Below are 17,500 nucleotides of genomic sequence, written 5' to 3' on the forward strand. Positions count from 1 at the left end.
CACCTATTAGATCCTTGAAATGTTGATAAAATTCACTCGGCAGTCCGTCTGTTCCTGGTGAGCGTCCTGTTGCGAGCTGTTGAACAGCGTCAGTAAGTTCCTGTAACTCGAGTTCTGTGTCCATCACAGTGCTTTGTTCCAGGGACAGTTTTCGAAGCTCCCTGAGTAGTTCCTCTCTGCAGGATGGATCACGGGGCTCTGCACTGTGGAGCTGAGTGTAGAAGTCTGTGGCTGCTCTCCTCATCTCACTTGGGTCAGTGGTTGTTGCTCCATCTGCTCGCGTCAGATACACCAACTGATTTTGGGGGTTAATTTTTCTGGACAGATTAAAGAAGAAAGCACTGGGAGCTTTTATTATTAACCTTGACCCATGTGGATTTTCTTGTATTTTTTTTTTTTTTCTCCAGTCTAGGGCAGTGGTTCTCAAACATTTTCTGTCATTCCTCACTTAAGGCGGTGGGCGAATTTTCAAGCCCCACTTGTCTACAAAATGATAACGAAAACGGCCAAGTTTACTGTTTATTGAAATATCAATTTCTAAACCAATAAGATCAAATAACACCGAGTTCAAAACAGATAAAATACATGTGCAGATGTTATAACAGGCTTACTTTGTCACTTATCTAGAGCTTTCTTTCAAAGAAGTCGAGTGGCTTATTAACTTAACTGGGGTGTGTTGTCTCTAAGTGTCTTCCTACTTTGTTGGGTCTCGTGCTGTCTGCTGCCAGCGGTTTAAGACCCAAAACACACACGGGTCTCTCCTCTGCCCCCACCATCCCCACCATGAATCCAAGTGCAACATAGGCTTCATCATGTTTTTCTTTCGGCTGAATCACCTACTTTTTTGAGGTCCATGTAACAAATGTATCCATTGACGTTATTATCCTCACTAGTACGCTACTGACCTGGTGTTATGCTCTAAAATGTGCCATAAAATAATCATTTTGGGGGGTTTGTATTAATCGTCTCGACGGCTGTCACGTGCCTAGGGTTAATAATATATTTGATAATAATAAACCTTTGAATGTTTGTCCTAATATAATATTTGATAAAGATTACGTGTGTGTTAGTGGGGGGGGGGCATTTTAGCGCATAACACCTGTTTGTGTCCGCGGTAAAGTTAGTTTGATATTCGCATCTCCGAATTCAATAGCTGCGTAAATAAACCCGCAAATAAGATACCCAGATATATTTCCTCTCTACATTGTCTTTAAGCTCCATCCGCCTTAAATTATACATGTTTAAAATCATAAACACCATTACTCCCTACGGCGCAACGAATGATTTAGGGATCATCGCAAAATGCAGCACAGCAACAAAAAGCGTAGAGCGATATTGATCTTCCCTTCTGTTCAGCTCCTGAAGGATCAAAAAGCAACTTTGTTGCCGCACTGGAAACTAGAAATGCCAGACTAGTACTGCCTGATAAAATATTAATGTTTAACAAAAATACAGAAACATCAGCATACACATTGGAATAAATGAAATTACATATATAATACCGAATGTTTCCTTATATTTTGTTCCTCTGGAATTAACATGCCACTAATTCCCTCCCGTTCACTGCGCCCCACCTGTCATGTCTGTATTCCCCACTAGTGGGGCGCGCCCCACACTTTGAGAACCACTGGTCTAGGGTGAAGTCTACTGTGCAGTTCCAGTCCCCTCTCATTACTAATGTGGATTTATTTTCAGTTCTTTGTATTGTTAATTTTATTCTATTAAAATGTTGGATTCTCTCGCTACTATTGTTAGGGGCGTACATATTTAAAAAGGTAAAAACTTTCTTTTTATTTCTTTTGTTACCATTAACTCGACCCTTCACTAATTGTGACTTCAAACTCGCTCATGCCCACTGTTTTACTGAAAACTATCGCCACACCAGTACTGACATTGAACCGTGACTTTGGAAAAGTTTCCCTTCCCACCACATGGCCCACTCAGTCTCAGTCTTGGTCTCTATGTGTCTCCATAAGTCTCCTCCTACTGCTCTTTTTCTTCTATCTCTGCCACCATTCATGTTTTAGGACCCTATTTTTAAATGATCCTTTAGAGAAAGTAAGAGAAGAAAGGAGAAACAGATGTAAAGTGTATTACAGAGAACAGAAAGCACCTAGTGTGATGTGTTCATTTCTGTTTTGCGTGAGACGCCGCCATTTCACTGTGATCTTTTAAGCGCCATCTCTTTTTTGCTCAAAAGATCGTAGTTTGTAGTCACTTAAATTTACTACCGATGCTGTTGATTGATTTTTAGTAAGTTTTCTTCAGATATTCATTTTTATTAAGTGTATTGAGCTGTTGATTTCCCCCAAATCATGACACACTAATATCTGATATGTCAGAAAACCTGTCCTCTTCAAAATCTTCATCTATTGAGTCTTCATCTTGCTCCAAGACTGATGTTGATTCTCCCATAATGTCTGCCCCACCCATGTTATTTAACCCCCCCAGTGAGACCGGTTCCCTTACAGTGTTTGATTGCCCTGCTGAAACTAGACCTTCCTCAGCGCTCTGTGGGCTTTTTTTTTCACTCTGGGCTCTCCAGCCCTCTCCACCTCTTCCCATTCACTAGCCCTTTTGTCCCTGTATGACCCATCATTGAGCTTCCCATGTTTTTTTGTGTACTATTATCTGTTAACTGTCTGTTCGTGCTTCTCCTGTCTGCTCACCAGCGATCATTACACTGCTCTCTCTGTTAGAAAGTTTTCAAAAGATTTGAAAACAATCATTTACTCTCACACCACCTCCCAGCATGCACCAGAGAGAGAGAACGAGAGAGACATAGAGCGCTCTTCATCTACATCACTTAAATTAAACATGAAAAAGAGAGAGAAGACACTTTCTAAATGAAGTGTTGTGTTTTAACAGGACTGTAGAAGATTGTAGCGGCGACACGCGGTGGTGACACGCGCTTCAGCCCCACGTGTGATGGAGATGTATTTACAAGCCTCAGCCATGATGGGGGTCGAACTGGGGGCCAATTAAAGTCAAATCAATGTTTGGCAGCTCTCGCTCCACCTCTTCTACGCTCTGTACACCATCATCGCTCTCCTCCCGAGTCTCCAGTGACTTATTATTATTATTCCTCTTCTCTCTGCAAAAGAGCATCTGATTTGCAAGAGCTGGTGCTGCCGTGTCCACCGACTGACCTGATTAATTAAAGCATGCATTTCTAATGAGGAGAAGGGGAAAAAACAAGAGGAAAGATTGACCTGAGGACAAAACAACCACCAGAATTGTAGATATTTTATCTGGTATTTTAGTCAGAGTGATGTTTTCACCGCTGGAGCCGAGGGAGCGCCACTCAGGGTTGTGTTCGGGCTGTAAGGACTAATGTTATATTAGAGAGAGAGTGAGGTATTAAAGCTGCAACCACGCCCCCGTCATGCTGTTGTAGGAAAATAATCAACCTCAGAGCGAGAGAGTCTAGTTCATGCTTTTATCACCTCTAGGTTGGACTATTGTAACGCCTTACTGTCTGGTTGTTCAGCTAGATGCATAAATAAGCTTCAGTTAGTCCAGAATGCAGCAGCGAGAGTCCTCACTAGAACCAGAAGATATGAGCACATCACTCCTATCTTATCTTCACTCCATTGGCTCCCTGTGAAATTTCGCATTGATTTTAAAATACTACTCTTGACATATAAAGCATTAAATGGTCTCGCGCCGCAGTACCTGAGCGAACTGCTAGTGTCTTACGATCCGCCACGCCTACTTCGATCAAAGGATGCAGGCTGCTTGTCAGTACCGCGTATTATGAAAACTACAGCTGGGGGCGGAGCTTTTTCTTACAAAGCCCCAAAGTTATGGAATAGTCTTCCAAATAGTGTTCGGGACTCAGACACAGTCTCAGTGTTTAAGTCCAGGCTAAAAACCTATTTATTTAGCCGAGCATTTTTATAAATAGATTAGCCATAGGTAAAGGAGCAGATCTGGGGGACTCATGGACGTAGAGTATTATGGTGAACTGGTATGTTTGGATGCTGTCTTCCCCACTCTCATTGATCACTCAGGTTTGTTGACGGTGAGGTTATTGGTTGCTTAACATCCCAGGTCCCCCTCATGTCTGTGTTTCCTCTGGCTCCTCCCCTTTTAGTTATGATGTCATAGTTAGTCCTGCCGGAGTCTCTGCTTGCACTCTGCACTAAATATACATTTACATTATACGCTGTGTGACTGTGACCATACCTAACTGTTATCTCTCCTTCTCTTCTCCTCTCTCTCTCTCACACACACACACACACACACTACACGTCATTCCTAAGCTGCCTGTGATCCAGACCCACTTTGTCCTCTGGACCCGTCTGACTCGCCCTGGTGTCCCTCTTCTCGTTGGAGATCTTGGTGCGTGAACGCCCCGTGTGGTCTGTCTGGGATGCGTGTGGTGACTGGGAACGGTTCCACTTTACCATGAAGACGGTCCTGTCCTCGGCTGATGCAGACAGCTGTTCTCTGAGGACTCGTGACTGCAGTCGCTCGGTAGTTCAGGACTGGAGTTTTCTCCAGTCTACCTGAGCCTCCCATCTCAGGGAGTTTTTCCCTCGGCTTGTTCATCAGGGACGATCTGATCATTCTGATTCACACACATTCACATTTTATACACATTTCCATCATTTTCTTTTGATTGTGTAAATCCGCTTTGCGACAATGACAATTTTAAAAATTACTATACAAATAAAACTGAATTGAACATCAACTGAATACCCCTGAATAATATCAGTTCATCTCATCATCACACTAATCAGGTGTCTGGGTTTATATTAGTAGTGTCAATTTCCAGTGAAACACACTCCGTCTTCCCCTCACACCAGCATTCTGTTTCATACACACATGCACAATAAAAGCGCTCCTGAAGTGAGGAGGTGACCTGATGATGATGACGATGATGAAGCAGCACTTCAGAGGAAACTGAGGAGGCGGGAAGTTACATACGACTGAGCAGAAAAGCAGATTAATTAACTTCCTCACATTCCTCCTTTTCTTTCCGTACAAAAGAGAAAATGAAGGAAAGAATGAAAGAGAGGAGGATGAGAGAGAGAGAGAGAGAGTCACGCCCTTCCTCTCCTGATCACTCAGGCCCAAAGGATCAATCAGGAAGAAATTAGGACACGAACAATGAAACAAACAGTGGACTCCACATGGGTGCGCGCACACACACACACACACACTCTAAAGCTAGTGTGGTGATGTGAAATGGAAGGCCTAGCTTTCATTAGGCGGAGTGACATGGCTGATTAAGCATTCGCTGCCGAGAGCACAAACACACACACGCATGTTTGTGTTCCAGCTTAATTGATGACTAGTAAATGTAGCTGCAGAGAGCACAAGACAATGACCCCCCACCACACACACACACACACACACACACACACACACACACACACAGAGCAGTGTAAACCCAGTGAGTCAGCAGTGTACAGATGTGAAGGGAAATCGATCCGAGCTCCACCTCTGCTCCGACTTCTCATTTCATCTGGAACCAACAAGAAGTCCACTGAGGTTCTCTTTAATCGCTGTTTAGATCTTATGAGGATTCTGAGATCTCTCTCTCACACACACACACACACACACACACACACACACACACACACACACACACACACACACACACACACACACACACACACACACACACACACACACACACACACAGTCTGAAACGCTGTTTGTCCTTTAAAAAGTTTCTGATTTTTTCCAAAACCCCATGAACCCACAGCGTGGTTTTAATCTCAGATAGGAGCAACTTGGTGACGGTTAAATGATCAGCGGCTCAGTGCTCATTCTCACACACTCACACACACACACACACACACACACGTGGACTGTTGTGAACACCCCTAGTGTTGTGTAAAGGCGTGTCTCCGCTGCTGAAGTGGTCCGAGTGGGACTTGGTGGATTTGGTTAAAGCCCAGGCTTTACTGGCACGCTCTGAATAGAAGTGTCCTGAGCCGTCTGTCCCGAGCAGCGGCGCCCCCCGCAGGGCAGAACCACAGTCCTCACTACAGCTGGGTTTTGCCCTGGTTTGATCCTCAGCCTCCATGAGCTGCTTCGCTGGGTTTAATATGAGAAGTGTGCCAAAAGTGCCGAGACCTGGCCAGGCACAACACACACACACACAGACACACACACACACACACACAGACACACACACACACACACACAGACACACACACAGAGATCCTGTGCGACCCCATAAAGCCACATGTCTGCAGTGAATGCTCTTTTGTCTCTCGGGGAGCGCTGCAGGAGTCTGGAGCGTGTATGGTTTTTATCTAATTCGATGAAAGCGGCGGTCGCTCCACACCGCAGACTGGACGGCGTGTAATTGGATTAGAGGCTGCAGCGGACGCTGCTCGTCAATTAGGTCCTGAATGAGCCGTTCTTGCCCGGCTGCAGATGTACGGCTGTGTGTTTTTTGTTAATAAGCTTTAATAAGCCAGACTTTAAGATTGCAGTGTTCACAGGAATCGAGTGAACAGTGGAGGAGTCGCATCACGGTGCGGTTCTTTTAGCTGGACGATGGCGTGTATGAACGCGCGTCTGGTCAGGGTTTAATAAACACACCCTTACAGGTCTGGATTGTGTGAAGTCCCTGTGGACGTGGTGATGAACCACGTGCTCTACAAAGGCGAGGCGTGATCCGTGCCCGCTCACCCACGGAGCCCTGGCGCTCATCCCCTTCCCCGAGCTGGCGCGGAGCTCTTGGTGATCGCCGAGGCGCGCCTAATCCACTTTTGATGAACTCTGCTAATGGACTCCCTGCTGCGCTTTATCTAAAGCGCTCGCTTTCTGGTCATGAATACTCCACAGCCACGAGCCCTTCTTCACCACGCCCCTCAAACGCAGTGGGAAGGCGGAGTTTCGTCCATAAATAGCTCCTCTGCACTCTCAAACGGATAAAAAAAAAAAAAAAAAGCCAACTGTTGCAGACGGAAATGGCTCGACACAGCGGACCTTTCATCGTACAGGAAGCGTTTGCAGAGAGTCGCCTGGACAAACCCGACTGGAGTGTCTCTGGACTCCGCCTTCCCGCCGAGTACGAACGGAGGAGACGGAGGCTAGCGGCGAACGCCCGCGAGCGCCGGAGGATGCTGGGACTGAACGTGGCGTTCGAGCGGCTGCGTAGCGTCATCCCGCGACTGCAGAGCGACCGGAGGCTCTCCAAATCAGAGACGCTGCAGATGGCGCAGATCTACATCGGAACTCTGAGCGAGATGCTACAAAACAGAGCGCAGGCCCCGGACCAGATCTCGGACACGGAGAACGGCGCGGGCAAAGCCGAGGACGGCGCGGGACGGGACTCTGACGCGTGTAGTGGAGGACGGGACGAGGATCCGCTGCAGCACGAGCTCAAAGGTGACACGGACATCTGGGAACGGACCAGCGGCGTGAAGTAGCGAGGCCACGTCATGGTGATTTATTTGTAAAAAATAATAATAATAATAATAATTGAGCTGAGAATTGTACAGGAAGAATAAAATATTAAATAAGAAAAAAAACAATTGTGGTGAATTAAAGAGAGAGGTAGTGAAAGTAACAACTTTTTATTCAAGTTAAAATTATATACAAGTAATCAAAAGCATTATTTTTGAAATCGGTACAAAGTGTCCGGGTTCCTGCGGGTGGCTTTTGGACGCAGCTTCAATCTGACCAACAAAACTTGAGGGGGGGAAAAAAATAAAAACAATAAAAACAAAACAAACAAAAAAAAAAGCTGTATAAAATAAAAATACGGTTTGATTCTGAAAAGTAGTCTATCGTTCTAGATCTCCAAGAGCCGATATTTACAGAAATATGTACATCTGTGTGGTTCCATTCATTTCCAGAGTTAAAAAGAACGGCGAAGGGTTAGCACACTCAACAGCCCTGACACACACACACACACACACACACACACACACACGTCTGTAGGAAAAACAAACAAAATGTTTGCAGCAGGCAACAAAAAGGGAAAAACACATTGATAATACGCTTCAATCAAAAGTAAATAATAATAATAATAATAAAAACTCCTCGTCTGTGGTCGTCTGTACATCGGGAGGGTGAATTCATTTCCAATTACACTAAGAGGAATAAACGCTTCACGGCTGTGTGTGTGTGTGTGTGTGTGTGTGTGTGTGTGTGTGTGGATTAAGGAACCCAAATAAGTTACTGACCATAAAGCCGCGTCCTGACGGGAGCTTCAGTCCTAAAGCTGTGTTTCGTGTGTGTGTGTGTGTGTGTGTGTGTGTGTGTGTACACACAGGGGTGGATCTGTATGCCAGGGTGTTAGTCTTAGGGTTCACACACACACACACACACACACACACACACACACACACTGACTCTACCCTGCACCTGAACGACGTGTGGTCATGTGACTGACACTCGAACCCAACTGTGATGTTCGGCGCGTGAGTGACGGATAAACGGATGAAAGGCGCGTGTGTGTGTGTGTGTGTGTGTGTGTGTGTGTGTGTGTTCGTTCCTCTAAGGCTGATTTGTGACGTGACATCATCAGAGCGCGTGAGCGGGTTCTTCAGGAGTGAGGAACGGGTCTGCTGACTCCCAGCTGCTGGTGGGCCTCTGCTGCATTCCTCTGTACAGGGGTGTGTGTGTGTGTATGTGTGTGTGTGTGTGTGTGTGTGTGTGTGTGTGTGTGTGTGTGTGTGGGGTCAACCTCCGCTCCACACTAGCAGTGCTCGAGGTAATCGATGACCCGAGAGATGGACTTCTGGCCCGTGGTGCCTATGTCACACTGGAAATAAAACAACACAGGTCACACACACACATACACACACACACACACACACACACACACACACACACACACACACACACACACACACACACACACACACACACAGCAGGAAAGAAAACAACACAACCAAATGTTGTGTGGGACTTACAGTGAGATTCATGAAGTTTAGAAACTTCTTGAGCATCTCTGTCATTATGGAGAAGTCACCCTTGGGGAGGTTCTCACGCACAGTACTCACGTTCATCTGGGAGAGAACACACACACACACACACACACACACACACACACACACACACACACACACCATTAAACCCAATAAAGTTAATAGATGAATAATGTTCTGGATCATCATCTTTATAGAGGTGCCGTCCATCCCAAAGCCCAGGGTGAGGACGTCTCACGGTCTCTGAGACACGAAGACGACCAGAGAAGACACGAAGACACACAATTATACCTGAATTTCTCACTTACAGAATGTTAAACTCTTCTTAACTCTAACCTTTTATCTTTAATAAACAACTCAAGACGTCCAGAGTTCAAACTAAAACTTTAAATACGATATTCATCACTTCAACACTCGAGCTGTTGTTTTTAACAGACAATAACGAGAGCATATAAAAAGTCAATCAAAAACACTCAATAAAAAAAAAGGTGCTGACACGGCGTGAGAAGTGAGCCACGAAACCGGCCAATCAGAGAGCGGAGGCGGAATCTCAAGCCGGTTGACTTTGTTCCGGTCTCGTACAACAGATTGGGTGGATTTTCTCTGTAATTGGACTTTTTATCATCTTTGGATGGAAAATGTGACTTAGGCACAAATTTGATGTGTGTAAAAAAAAAAAGGAAAGTAAAAGAAAAAGAAACCGTAAGCTCTTGACTCAGTAATGAGGTCTAAATATAACAGTACAGAGCAGCAGTGACACACACACACACACACACAGACTGTAGTGGTTGGATTACAGTTAGCCCTGGGGTGTGGAGGGATGTGATCTGTACAGACAATGACTCACCCCCGGTCTGTTACACCACGACTTCTCTCCTTCTGTTAACAGCGGCGTTCTGAAGTCCTCGGAGCGTTTAAATAAATCAGCGCCGTGACCCGAGTCGTCATCACACCGCTCCACTCTCACACCGCTCCTTTACACTTTACAATACCGTCCACATTCAATTCTCTCTCTACTCCTACGTGTTTAACGGCGAGTCTCGTGTTTCCGGACGCCGAGCCTTCACTTCTTCAGCGCTGAGCGTTCTGCTGTTCCTCAGAGCTACACATCTGCTTATTAAACCAGTGTGAAGGTGTTAAACCCCGCTCTGCATGTCAGTTACACTTTTAATGAGAGTTTTTACAAACTGAAGCCGTTTGATCAGAAAGGACGAGCTGAATATCCCAGATACGGCTCCGTGTTTAAGAATTCAGTCAACGCCCGAGGAGGGCCCTAATTTGTTTTTAATTAATAGGATTCCTGTTTTCCCGATTCCCTCGTCTGCCAGACGACGCTTGTTTGACACGATGACATCTCGGGCCTGACTGCGCTGATAAACACAGAATTAAGCCTAATCTGGTTTCAAAGCACATTTGCATGCGAAAAGCTGAAGTGTGCAGGAGATTCGATTAAAACGCGAGTGCGGTCGGTGCGGGGGCGGCGCGCAGTCAGACTACACCGCGAGGAACGTTTACAAGCTTCCTGACATTTCAGTCATACGAGGATCTGCTGGTGTCAGCACATCTCTCTCTCACACACACACACACACACACACACACAGAGGGAGAGACGCATCCAAAGCATCTTTTATACTGTCAACACACCAGCAGCGTTTAAGACATATATAAATACACAAACACACAATGTTTTAAAATGTGTATAATACACAAGCACCCACCGAGAGGCTCAGCACCAGGACACAAGGTGTGAACACATGATCACATGACCTTTAGGGTCATTAATGTGCATTTTGATTATATCTTGACCTCAGACTCGGTCTCGTTTGAAGGTGTTACTGTAGAATATATATCTATAACAAACGGTGTCTTGGCCACACACACACATACACACACATACACACACATACACACACATACACACACATACACACACATACACACACACACACACACATACACACACACACACTTCACCTGTTCTGCTGCACGTTTATTTCCTGAGCTTTTATTATCATCTGTGTTTCACGTTGGTCCGGTTTATAAGTTATAAATATAAAAGACAGGAGAGGTGTACGTGTATACACAGCAGGTGTGAGTCGAGAGCCGAGCCGGGACGTTTAACACACCAGGTGTCCCTTATCCCCTGTACACTACGCGGTCCTACTGTCCCCACCACTGCAGCGGGACACTGACCGTCCAGAACCTGTCACACATCCTCCATCAGTGGTGTGGAGAGAACCTCAGAGTCTCCACCACGTTCTCTCAAGAGTCCGACTGCTGTATCGATTAAACACGAGGGACGAGTGGCCTGCGCGCGCGTGTGTGTGTGTGTGTGTGTGTGTGTGTGTGTGTGTGTGTATACTTACAGGGCTTCCCTGGCACAGGCAGCCCAGTAGCAGTGCAGTGTACGAGGCCACGATGCTGTCCTCCATGTGCTTCCCTGCATGCTGGAGAGCTACAGACACACAGGTTTAAGGTCAAAGGTCACACAGCTGCCCTTTCTCTGAAAATGTCTCGAACGTGCACAAACTGTGAATAAGCCTGTGTGTGTGTGTGTTTTGTGCACGCATGTGTGTGTGGTTCACCTTTGTTGAGGTCCAGCTCCTCCTCCTCCTCGTCTTTCTTCTTCTTCGTGTCCTCTGTCCCCTTGTCCTCCGACGCCACCCACTGGATCTCTCCGGACGTCTCCTGCCACTCCCCGCTCTGGTCCAGCGCCTCTGTGGGCACGTCGTTGATGAAGTCATCAGTCTCTGCCTCGGCCAGGACGGCGGCGTGCTCACGCTGGAGGAACAGCTACACACACACACACACACACACACGTGCATTAAAGCCAGATTTTTCTCTACAGCATTTGGGGTATAAGAGATCTAAAGTAGACGCATTTGTTAACGAGCCAGCTAAAGCCTGATGAGTTGTTGATTAGCGAGCCGACTTCAGTGACATGACTGTAGAACCTCCGTGATCCAGAACCAACTCCACCGACCACACGGAACCGCAGCCGCGTGAACAGTACCCAATAAAGACTGATGAGTCTATGAACACGTGACGCATCTCGCTTACAAGAGATTACACCCTACACGCCCTGATTTTATTAACACAGTCTTCATTTTTAATCTAAATCTTAATTGTTGTGTTAATTAATGTAACTGCGATAATGAGAGTTTAATAAATGATGGATTTTTAATTATAATAGTTGGGCTAATGAACGCTGGGTCAGACTGATGAGGTCTACCGCAACCCATTACTCCTGTGTTATGGACTAGACTAGCTCTGTCACAAAACTCTACATCGTCAGGAACTCTGCGTGTGTGTGTGTGTGTGTGTGTGTGTGTGTGTGTGTGTGTGTGTGTGTGTGTGTGTGTGAGAGAGACACTGACCTTCACCAGTGCAGCGATGGCGCTCAGTGAGCCCTCAGTCTTCAGCTCTTCTTTGCCTGACACACATATGGACTCCCAGGGCTCGCCTCCATCCATCTCCATCTCCACCAGACAGTGTCTGTTACGCGCACTGTACTCCACCAAGTTGATCAGCAGACCCAGACCCTGCGCACACACACACACACACACACACACACACACACACACACACCATGTAATCAGCCATCCGTTTATTCATTAGTGACCGATGAGAAGTGACCTTAAGTGTGTGTGCAGTGGACTGACTCATGTGACATCACACTGGCAGAAACAGTTTATATGATGATGTAATGATGTAATGTAATCTACAGTAATGTACCACTAAAAAGAGGATGATGAGAGGGTTTGGGGACGTAACCCAGTGTTTCATTAGGACACCCTGTGTACAATGAGGTAGGTGTGTATGACAGACAGACAGAGACAGACAGACGGAGGGAGGGAGGGGTGTGTGTGTGTGTGTGTGTGTGTGAGCGACTCACCAGCACTCTGATGTCGAAGCGCTGCTCCTGAGGCAGATACTGAGGAACCCTGAGCACACAGTTCAGCGCCGTGATGATCAAGTCCTCCTGCTCTCCTGTCTTTGTGCTTCCCCACTCTAAACACACACACACACACACACACACGGGTCAGAAGATAAGCTAAATTATTTTTTTGTTAGAGACACTGTGCGTGTCTGCAGCTCACCGTTGTCGTGTGTGAGGTTGAGCAGGACCCCGATCACCGCTCTCATGCAGTCCTGCACCGCTTTACCAACACTGCAGTGGGGCTTCGACGACCCCGACAAACTCCTGCTCGTGTCCCGGTTGTAGCGCTGGATCATCTCCTCGCAGTGACGCAGGGCCCTGACACACACACACACACACACACACACAGAATATAAAGAGATAAAGTTATTTCTATATACACTGGCCGAGCGATTGGACCGAAAAACATGACAACTCTCAAACACTGACTGAAAACAACAAACAATTATATATATATATATATATAAACACATCAAATATATACATTTTATTGAGTATTAATATATATATTATTAATAAACAAATTTGTACATTTTCATTTATTTGATGAGCCAGCTTGTTGAGAAACGTGACTGTGGATTGTTCACTGTGTGTGTGTGTGTGTGTGTGTGTGTGTGTGTGTGTGTGTGTGTGTGTGTGTGTGTGTGTGAGTGTGTGAGAGAGATCTTCCATTAAACATTACTCTGGGTTCGGCCTCCACAAACAGGGGACGTAACAAAATCTGTCCTCTGAGAGACCCTGAGTACTTACTGTAACTCCTGCGTGTGTGTGTGTGTGTGTGTGTGTGTGTGTGTGTGTGAGAAAGCATAAGGCCACGTGCTGTTTCAAACACAGACAGCTTCACATCAGCCGTTTCAAAATAATCTGATTAGCATAACAAGGTCTCGTTAATTACAGGGAGCGGTGGCGAGTGTGTTCGTGTGCTAGTGAAGTCCTTATTAACACACAGGAGCGAGTTTCTGGGCATGCAGAACTGAAATAGGCCCAGCTGTGTGTGTGTGTGTGTGTGTGTGTGTGTGTGTGTGTGTGTGTGTGTGTGTGTGTGTGTGTGTGAGCGAGTCGGTCTGACCCAGGCCATGCTAGAGGGAAGCCGGTAGCTAATTGTATTAGCGGCGGAAGAGCTTGGCTAATCAGTGGGATGACAAAGAGCTGATTATAAACACTGAAATGTGATCTCTAAAAACTACACAACCACAGAGGATACACTCATCACACTCCTTCTGTATTACAAACCAGTTTACATACGTCAGGTAAAGCCTGAGGAAAATGTTCCTGCAGCGATCCAGAACACACACACACACAGTTTATTCTTTTTGCCAGAATCATGGCAGCTATAATAAACCTGTTATCAGATGTAATGAGCTTAAAATAAAAGCCCAATCCCAATTCTACCCCTTACCCCTTCCCCTACCCCTCGCCCCTTCCCCTTGTCCCTTAAAACGAAGTGGAAAGGGGAAGGGTTAAAATATTTCCCCTAAGAAATGGGACACCACTACACTGTTATACGTCATCATACGTATCCGTTCATTTACATGTACACATACAGTATGGCCGTAAGAAAAACAAACAATGCGTTACCAAAAGCTCGGCAAACTGCCGTGCTACTGAACTTTCATATTTGTTTGTAGCGTGTAGTAAAGTGTATATGACATAAAAATATATTTTTGTAATATTGCGCAATCGGCGCTATCCGCTAGCAAACTTTAGCGGTTTTTTTGCAAACGTTTTTTTACAAAACATCACCATAAACACAAACACAAGACTAAAATTAATATACATATAATAAAAACTTGTCATAAAAATCCTTATTAATGGCAAAAAATCGTTAAATTTACGGGTCTGCTTGCTCGAGTGAGCGGCCATCTTGAAAATTTCGTTAGCCCTTCGTTTGAAGTGAGGTCCCGAAAAATCTTCGTTTGGAGGGCTATCTGGCCCTTCCCCTTAGCCCTACCCCTCCAACCAAAAGAGAAATGAGACACCCCTACCCCTTCACGTGAACGCGCCAAACGGAGGGGTAGGGCTGAGTGTAGGGGTAAGGGGTAGAATTGGGATTCACCTTAAGTCTCTCTCTCTCACACACACACACACACACACACACACACAGATAACCCTGGACTCATCAGGACTGCACATTTCCTCTGGGTTATTTAACTACAATTTATTAAGAATCGATTTTAATTAAAAGTTGGATTTTCACAAGCTTCCAGCACAATTTATTAAATAATTAACATGAAGATAATAATCCTACCATAACTGTTAAAATCCTTCTTATGGCAAATTTACACTGGTCAGTAGAGATAAGGACCAAAAATCAATTGCGTTAAGTACTGCGATTCTTTTGTGCGGTACACGTACGGTCACACTCGCTCCAAAATCAATAGTTTGAAATGAATTTTTTATTTTATACATGTTTGCATGCAAGTGGGCATAATGTTGCTGTTCCTCTGTAATCCTACAGGGGGCGCACACAAACATACATAAACTGCAAAATATCCTCCGCAATGTTTTTAAGGCTTTTTTTAAGGCAATATTTTTTTTTCACGTGTTTTAACGCTAAACTATTAAAAACAAGATAATTTAGGCATTTTTTAACAATGTAAATTCAGCAAATTTTCCATATAAAATATAATACTGGATACATTTTTTAGTTACTGTAAAGAGAACATCCCGATTGGGACGTTTACACTTATTTACCGTACAGTGCTGATACCGAAGAAAACAGGTGTGTATGAATGACAGTACAGAGGTCACATGGGTATGTTATAATCCAGCACAGCGGGAGACTCAGCAGTACAGGACTGTACAGTACACCAGTTTATCTTCACATTCTAGATTTTTTCAAGGGGAATGTATTAAGCTAAGATTGAAATGAAATTTCCAAAGATCCGCACTTTGCGATGGTTCACAATTCACAGTGCTCTAGTTTTGGGGGTCGATTGTATACAATTATACTGTATAAACATTTTACACACACACACACACACACACTATGTATATACGTGTATGTATAACCCATGGCTCGGGGAGCTGGACACTCTTACACCAGGACAGACGTACAGTATTTACACCAGGTTTCTATTGTAAGATGACTGACAGAGAGGTAATTGAAGTTGTCCAGTATTTGTTCGTCGCTCTCTGCAGCTCTACTGGATTCCACAAAGTTTATAATGAACCTCAGGGAGCTAAATCCAGACATTCCGTAAACAGGAGCTGAATCACTCAGACCCAGCAGATACTTGGCACTGAGAAACCTTGGCAGGCTTTTCGGCCGTGTTCCTGCAGTGCTTTTTAGATGAAGCAGTAAACTCTGCTCCGTGTGTGTGTGTGTGTGTGTGTGTGTGTGTGTGTGTGTGTGTGTGTGTTGGCGCTCTTACTTAGCTGAAGAGACGATGAGCTGGGAGTCTTTGTAGGCAATCAGGTAGGCCTGGTTCTCTGGGTTGTGCACGGTGACCTGAAGAAGGAACAGGAAGAACACCACCGGTGAAGCTGCACTTCTGTCAGAGCTGCTGTTATAGAAAACTAATCAACACCTTCTGACTAAATCACAAGTGTGAAGCAGGTGACGGCTCGGGTCTGAAACGTCTGTAACTCGGAGCAGCAGTGGAGTTTCCAGTATGTATTGAGAACCGTTCTGAGTAAAACATCTTCACTAAGTACCTCTCATCCTCCCCTGTGAGAGAGCTCGGCCAATCAGCTCTCTCTACATCTCTCCGGCTGCGAGAGGTTACAGCATCACCCGGGGAACTGAACCAGCGATCTCCGGATGATGGGACGAGCGCTTTAACACTCAAACATTGTTTTATTTATTATTATTGATGGACATTTACAACAGCATTTGTACTTAAATATAAAAAAACATAATTATGCACATTTTATAAAGTTTTCAGAAGACTCGATACATCATCATAAACTCAGGATATCAGCGGACCGCAGACGGCTGTGATGTTGAAGCCTACAGCTTTGGGAATTGCCCTTACTGAGCTCAGGAGTCCAGGATACGTCACTAGGTTAGTGTGTGATGGTTCTGCAGGGTTTTGGCTTCAGACATCAGCGTGAGATTAGATTGAGTGATCTGTAAGCTAGCGACACTTCACCAGGGGTAAAACTCCTGTTAGTTACCCTATTCCATTACGTGGATGATATTACACTAAACAGGTAGAACACAGCTCGTCACCTTTTACACACACGCAGTTTATGTTCTTCTTGATGGATTTTTCCTCAAACCAGAAAAAGCAACATGTCTGATAAACTGTACAGTTACACTATATATCTACAGTATTATGAATGGACATCGTCATGACAACGCCATCACCACTTTTCTATTTTACGGGGTTTTTTTGTGGCCATTTTTTCTTTTTTCAAGTCATATAGCGCCACCTCCAGGTGCCGTCCGATACCCAAACCTGTGTCTGACTCCGAGTGTAAGGTACTCCGGGTCTGATGAGGCTACTGAGGATCTGTCTGTGTGTGTGTGTGTGTGTGTGTGTGTGTGTGTGTGTGTTACTTACACTCTCCAGGACACGCAGACACCTCTCAGCCCCCCAGAGTGAGGCCACCAGGTTCTCCTGATCATCCTCACAGCTCAGGTTCTCCACACACTCTTTCACTGCAAGGGTTTGGAGCACACAAAACAACTGTCACACACACACACACACTC

General features: G+C 45.3%; 2 protein-coding genes across 4 annotated transcripts in view; one reads left to right on the forward strand and one right to left on the reverse strand.

The window, feature by feature from the left end:
• The first annotated feature begins 6,935 nt into the window (after positions 1-6,935).
• atoh1c (atonal bHLH transcription factor 1c) lies at positions 6,936-7,397 on the forward strand. Its single transcript, XM_053491003.1, has one exon. It carries the CDS (start codon positions 6,936-6,938, stop codon positions 7,395-7,397), a length of 462 nt encoding a protein of 153 aa, XP_053346978.1.
• Positions 7,398-8,312: 915 nt separating this feature from the next.
• The window catches only part of waplb (WAPL cohesin release factor b), a 25,461-nt gene continuing 16,273 nt past the window's right edge, over positions 8,313-17,500 (reverse strand). For 2 of the 3 annotated variants that reach the window (XM_053490992.1, XM_053490993.1), the window contains exons 12-20: positions 17,352-17,449; positions 16,218-16,294; positions 13,004-13,161; positions 12,799-12,914; positions 12,281-12,445; positions 11,489-11,696; positions 11,270-11,358; positions 8,889-8,984; positions 8,313-8,737 (exon numbers count right to left, since the gene is read on the reverse strand). In XM_053490992.1, coding sequence (XP_053346967.1) covers positions 8,672-8,737; positions 8,889-8,984; positions 11,270-11,358; positions 11,489-11,696; positions 12,281-12,445; positions 12,799-12,914; positions 13,004-13,161; positions 16,218-16,294; positions 17,352-17,449 — 1,073 coding nt within the window. In that variant the 3' untranslated portion in view covers positions 8,313-8,671. The remainder of the gene's footprint in view (positions 8,738-8,888; positions 8,985-11,269; positions 11,359-11,488; positions 11,697-12,280; positions 12,446-12,798; positions 12,915-13,003; positions 13,162-16,217; positions 16,295-17,351; positions 17,450-17,500) is intronic. The other variant, XR_008356805.1, reaches the window with a different exon arrangement.

Source organism: Clarias gariepinus, unplaced genomic scaffold, assembly GCF_024256425.1.
Source record: "Clarias gariepinus isolate MV-2021 ecotype Netherlands unplaced genomic scaffold, CGAR_prim_01v2 scaffold_38, whole genome shotgun sequence".
NCBI classification, from domain to species: domain Eukaryota; kingdom Metazoa; phylum Chordata; class Actinopteri; order Siluriformes; family Clariidae; genus Clarias; species Clarias gariepinus.

What these genes read in the sequence shown, in the direction of transcription:
- atoh1c (XM_053491003.1), top strand. Translation starts at nt 6,936, where the DNA reads ATGGCTCGACACAGCGGACCTTTCATCGTACAGGAAGCGTTTGCAGAG.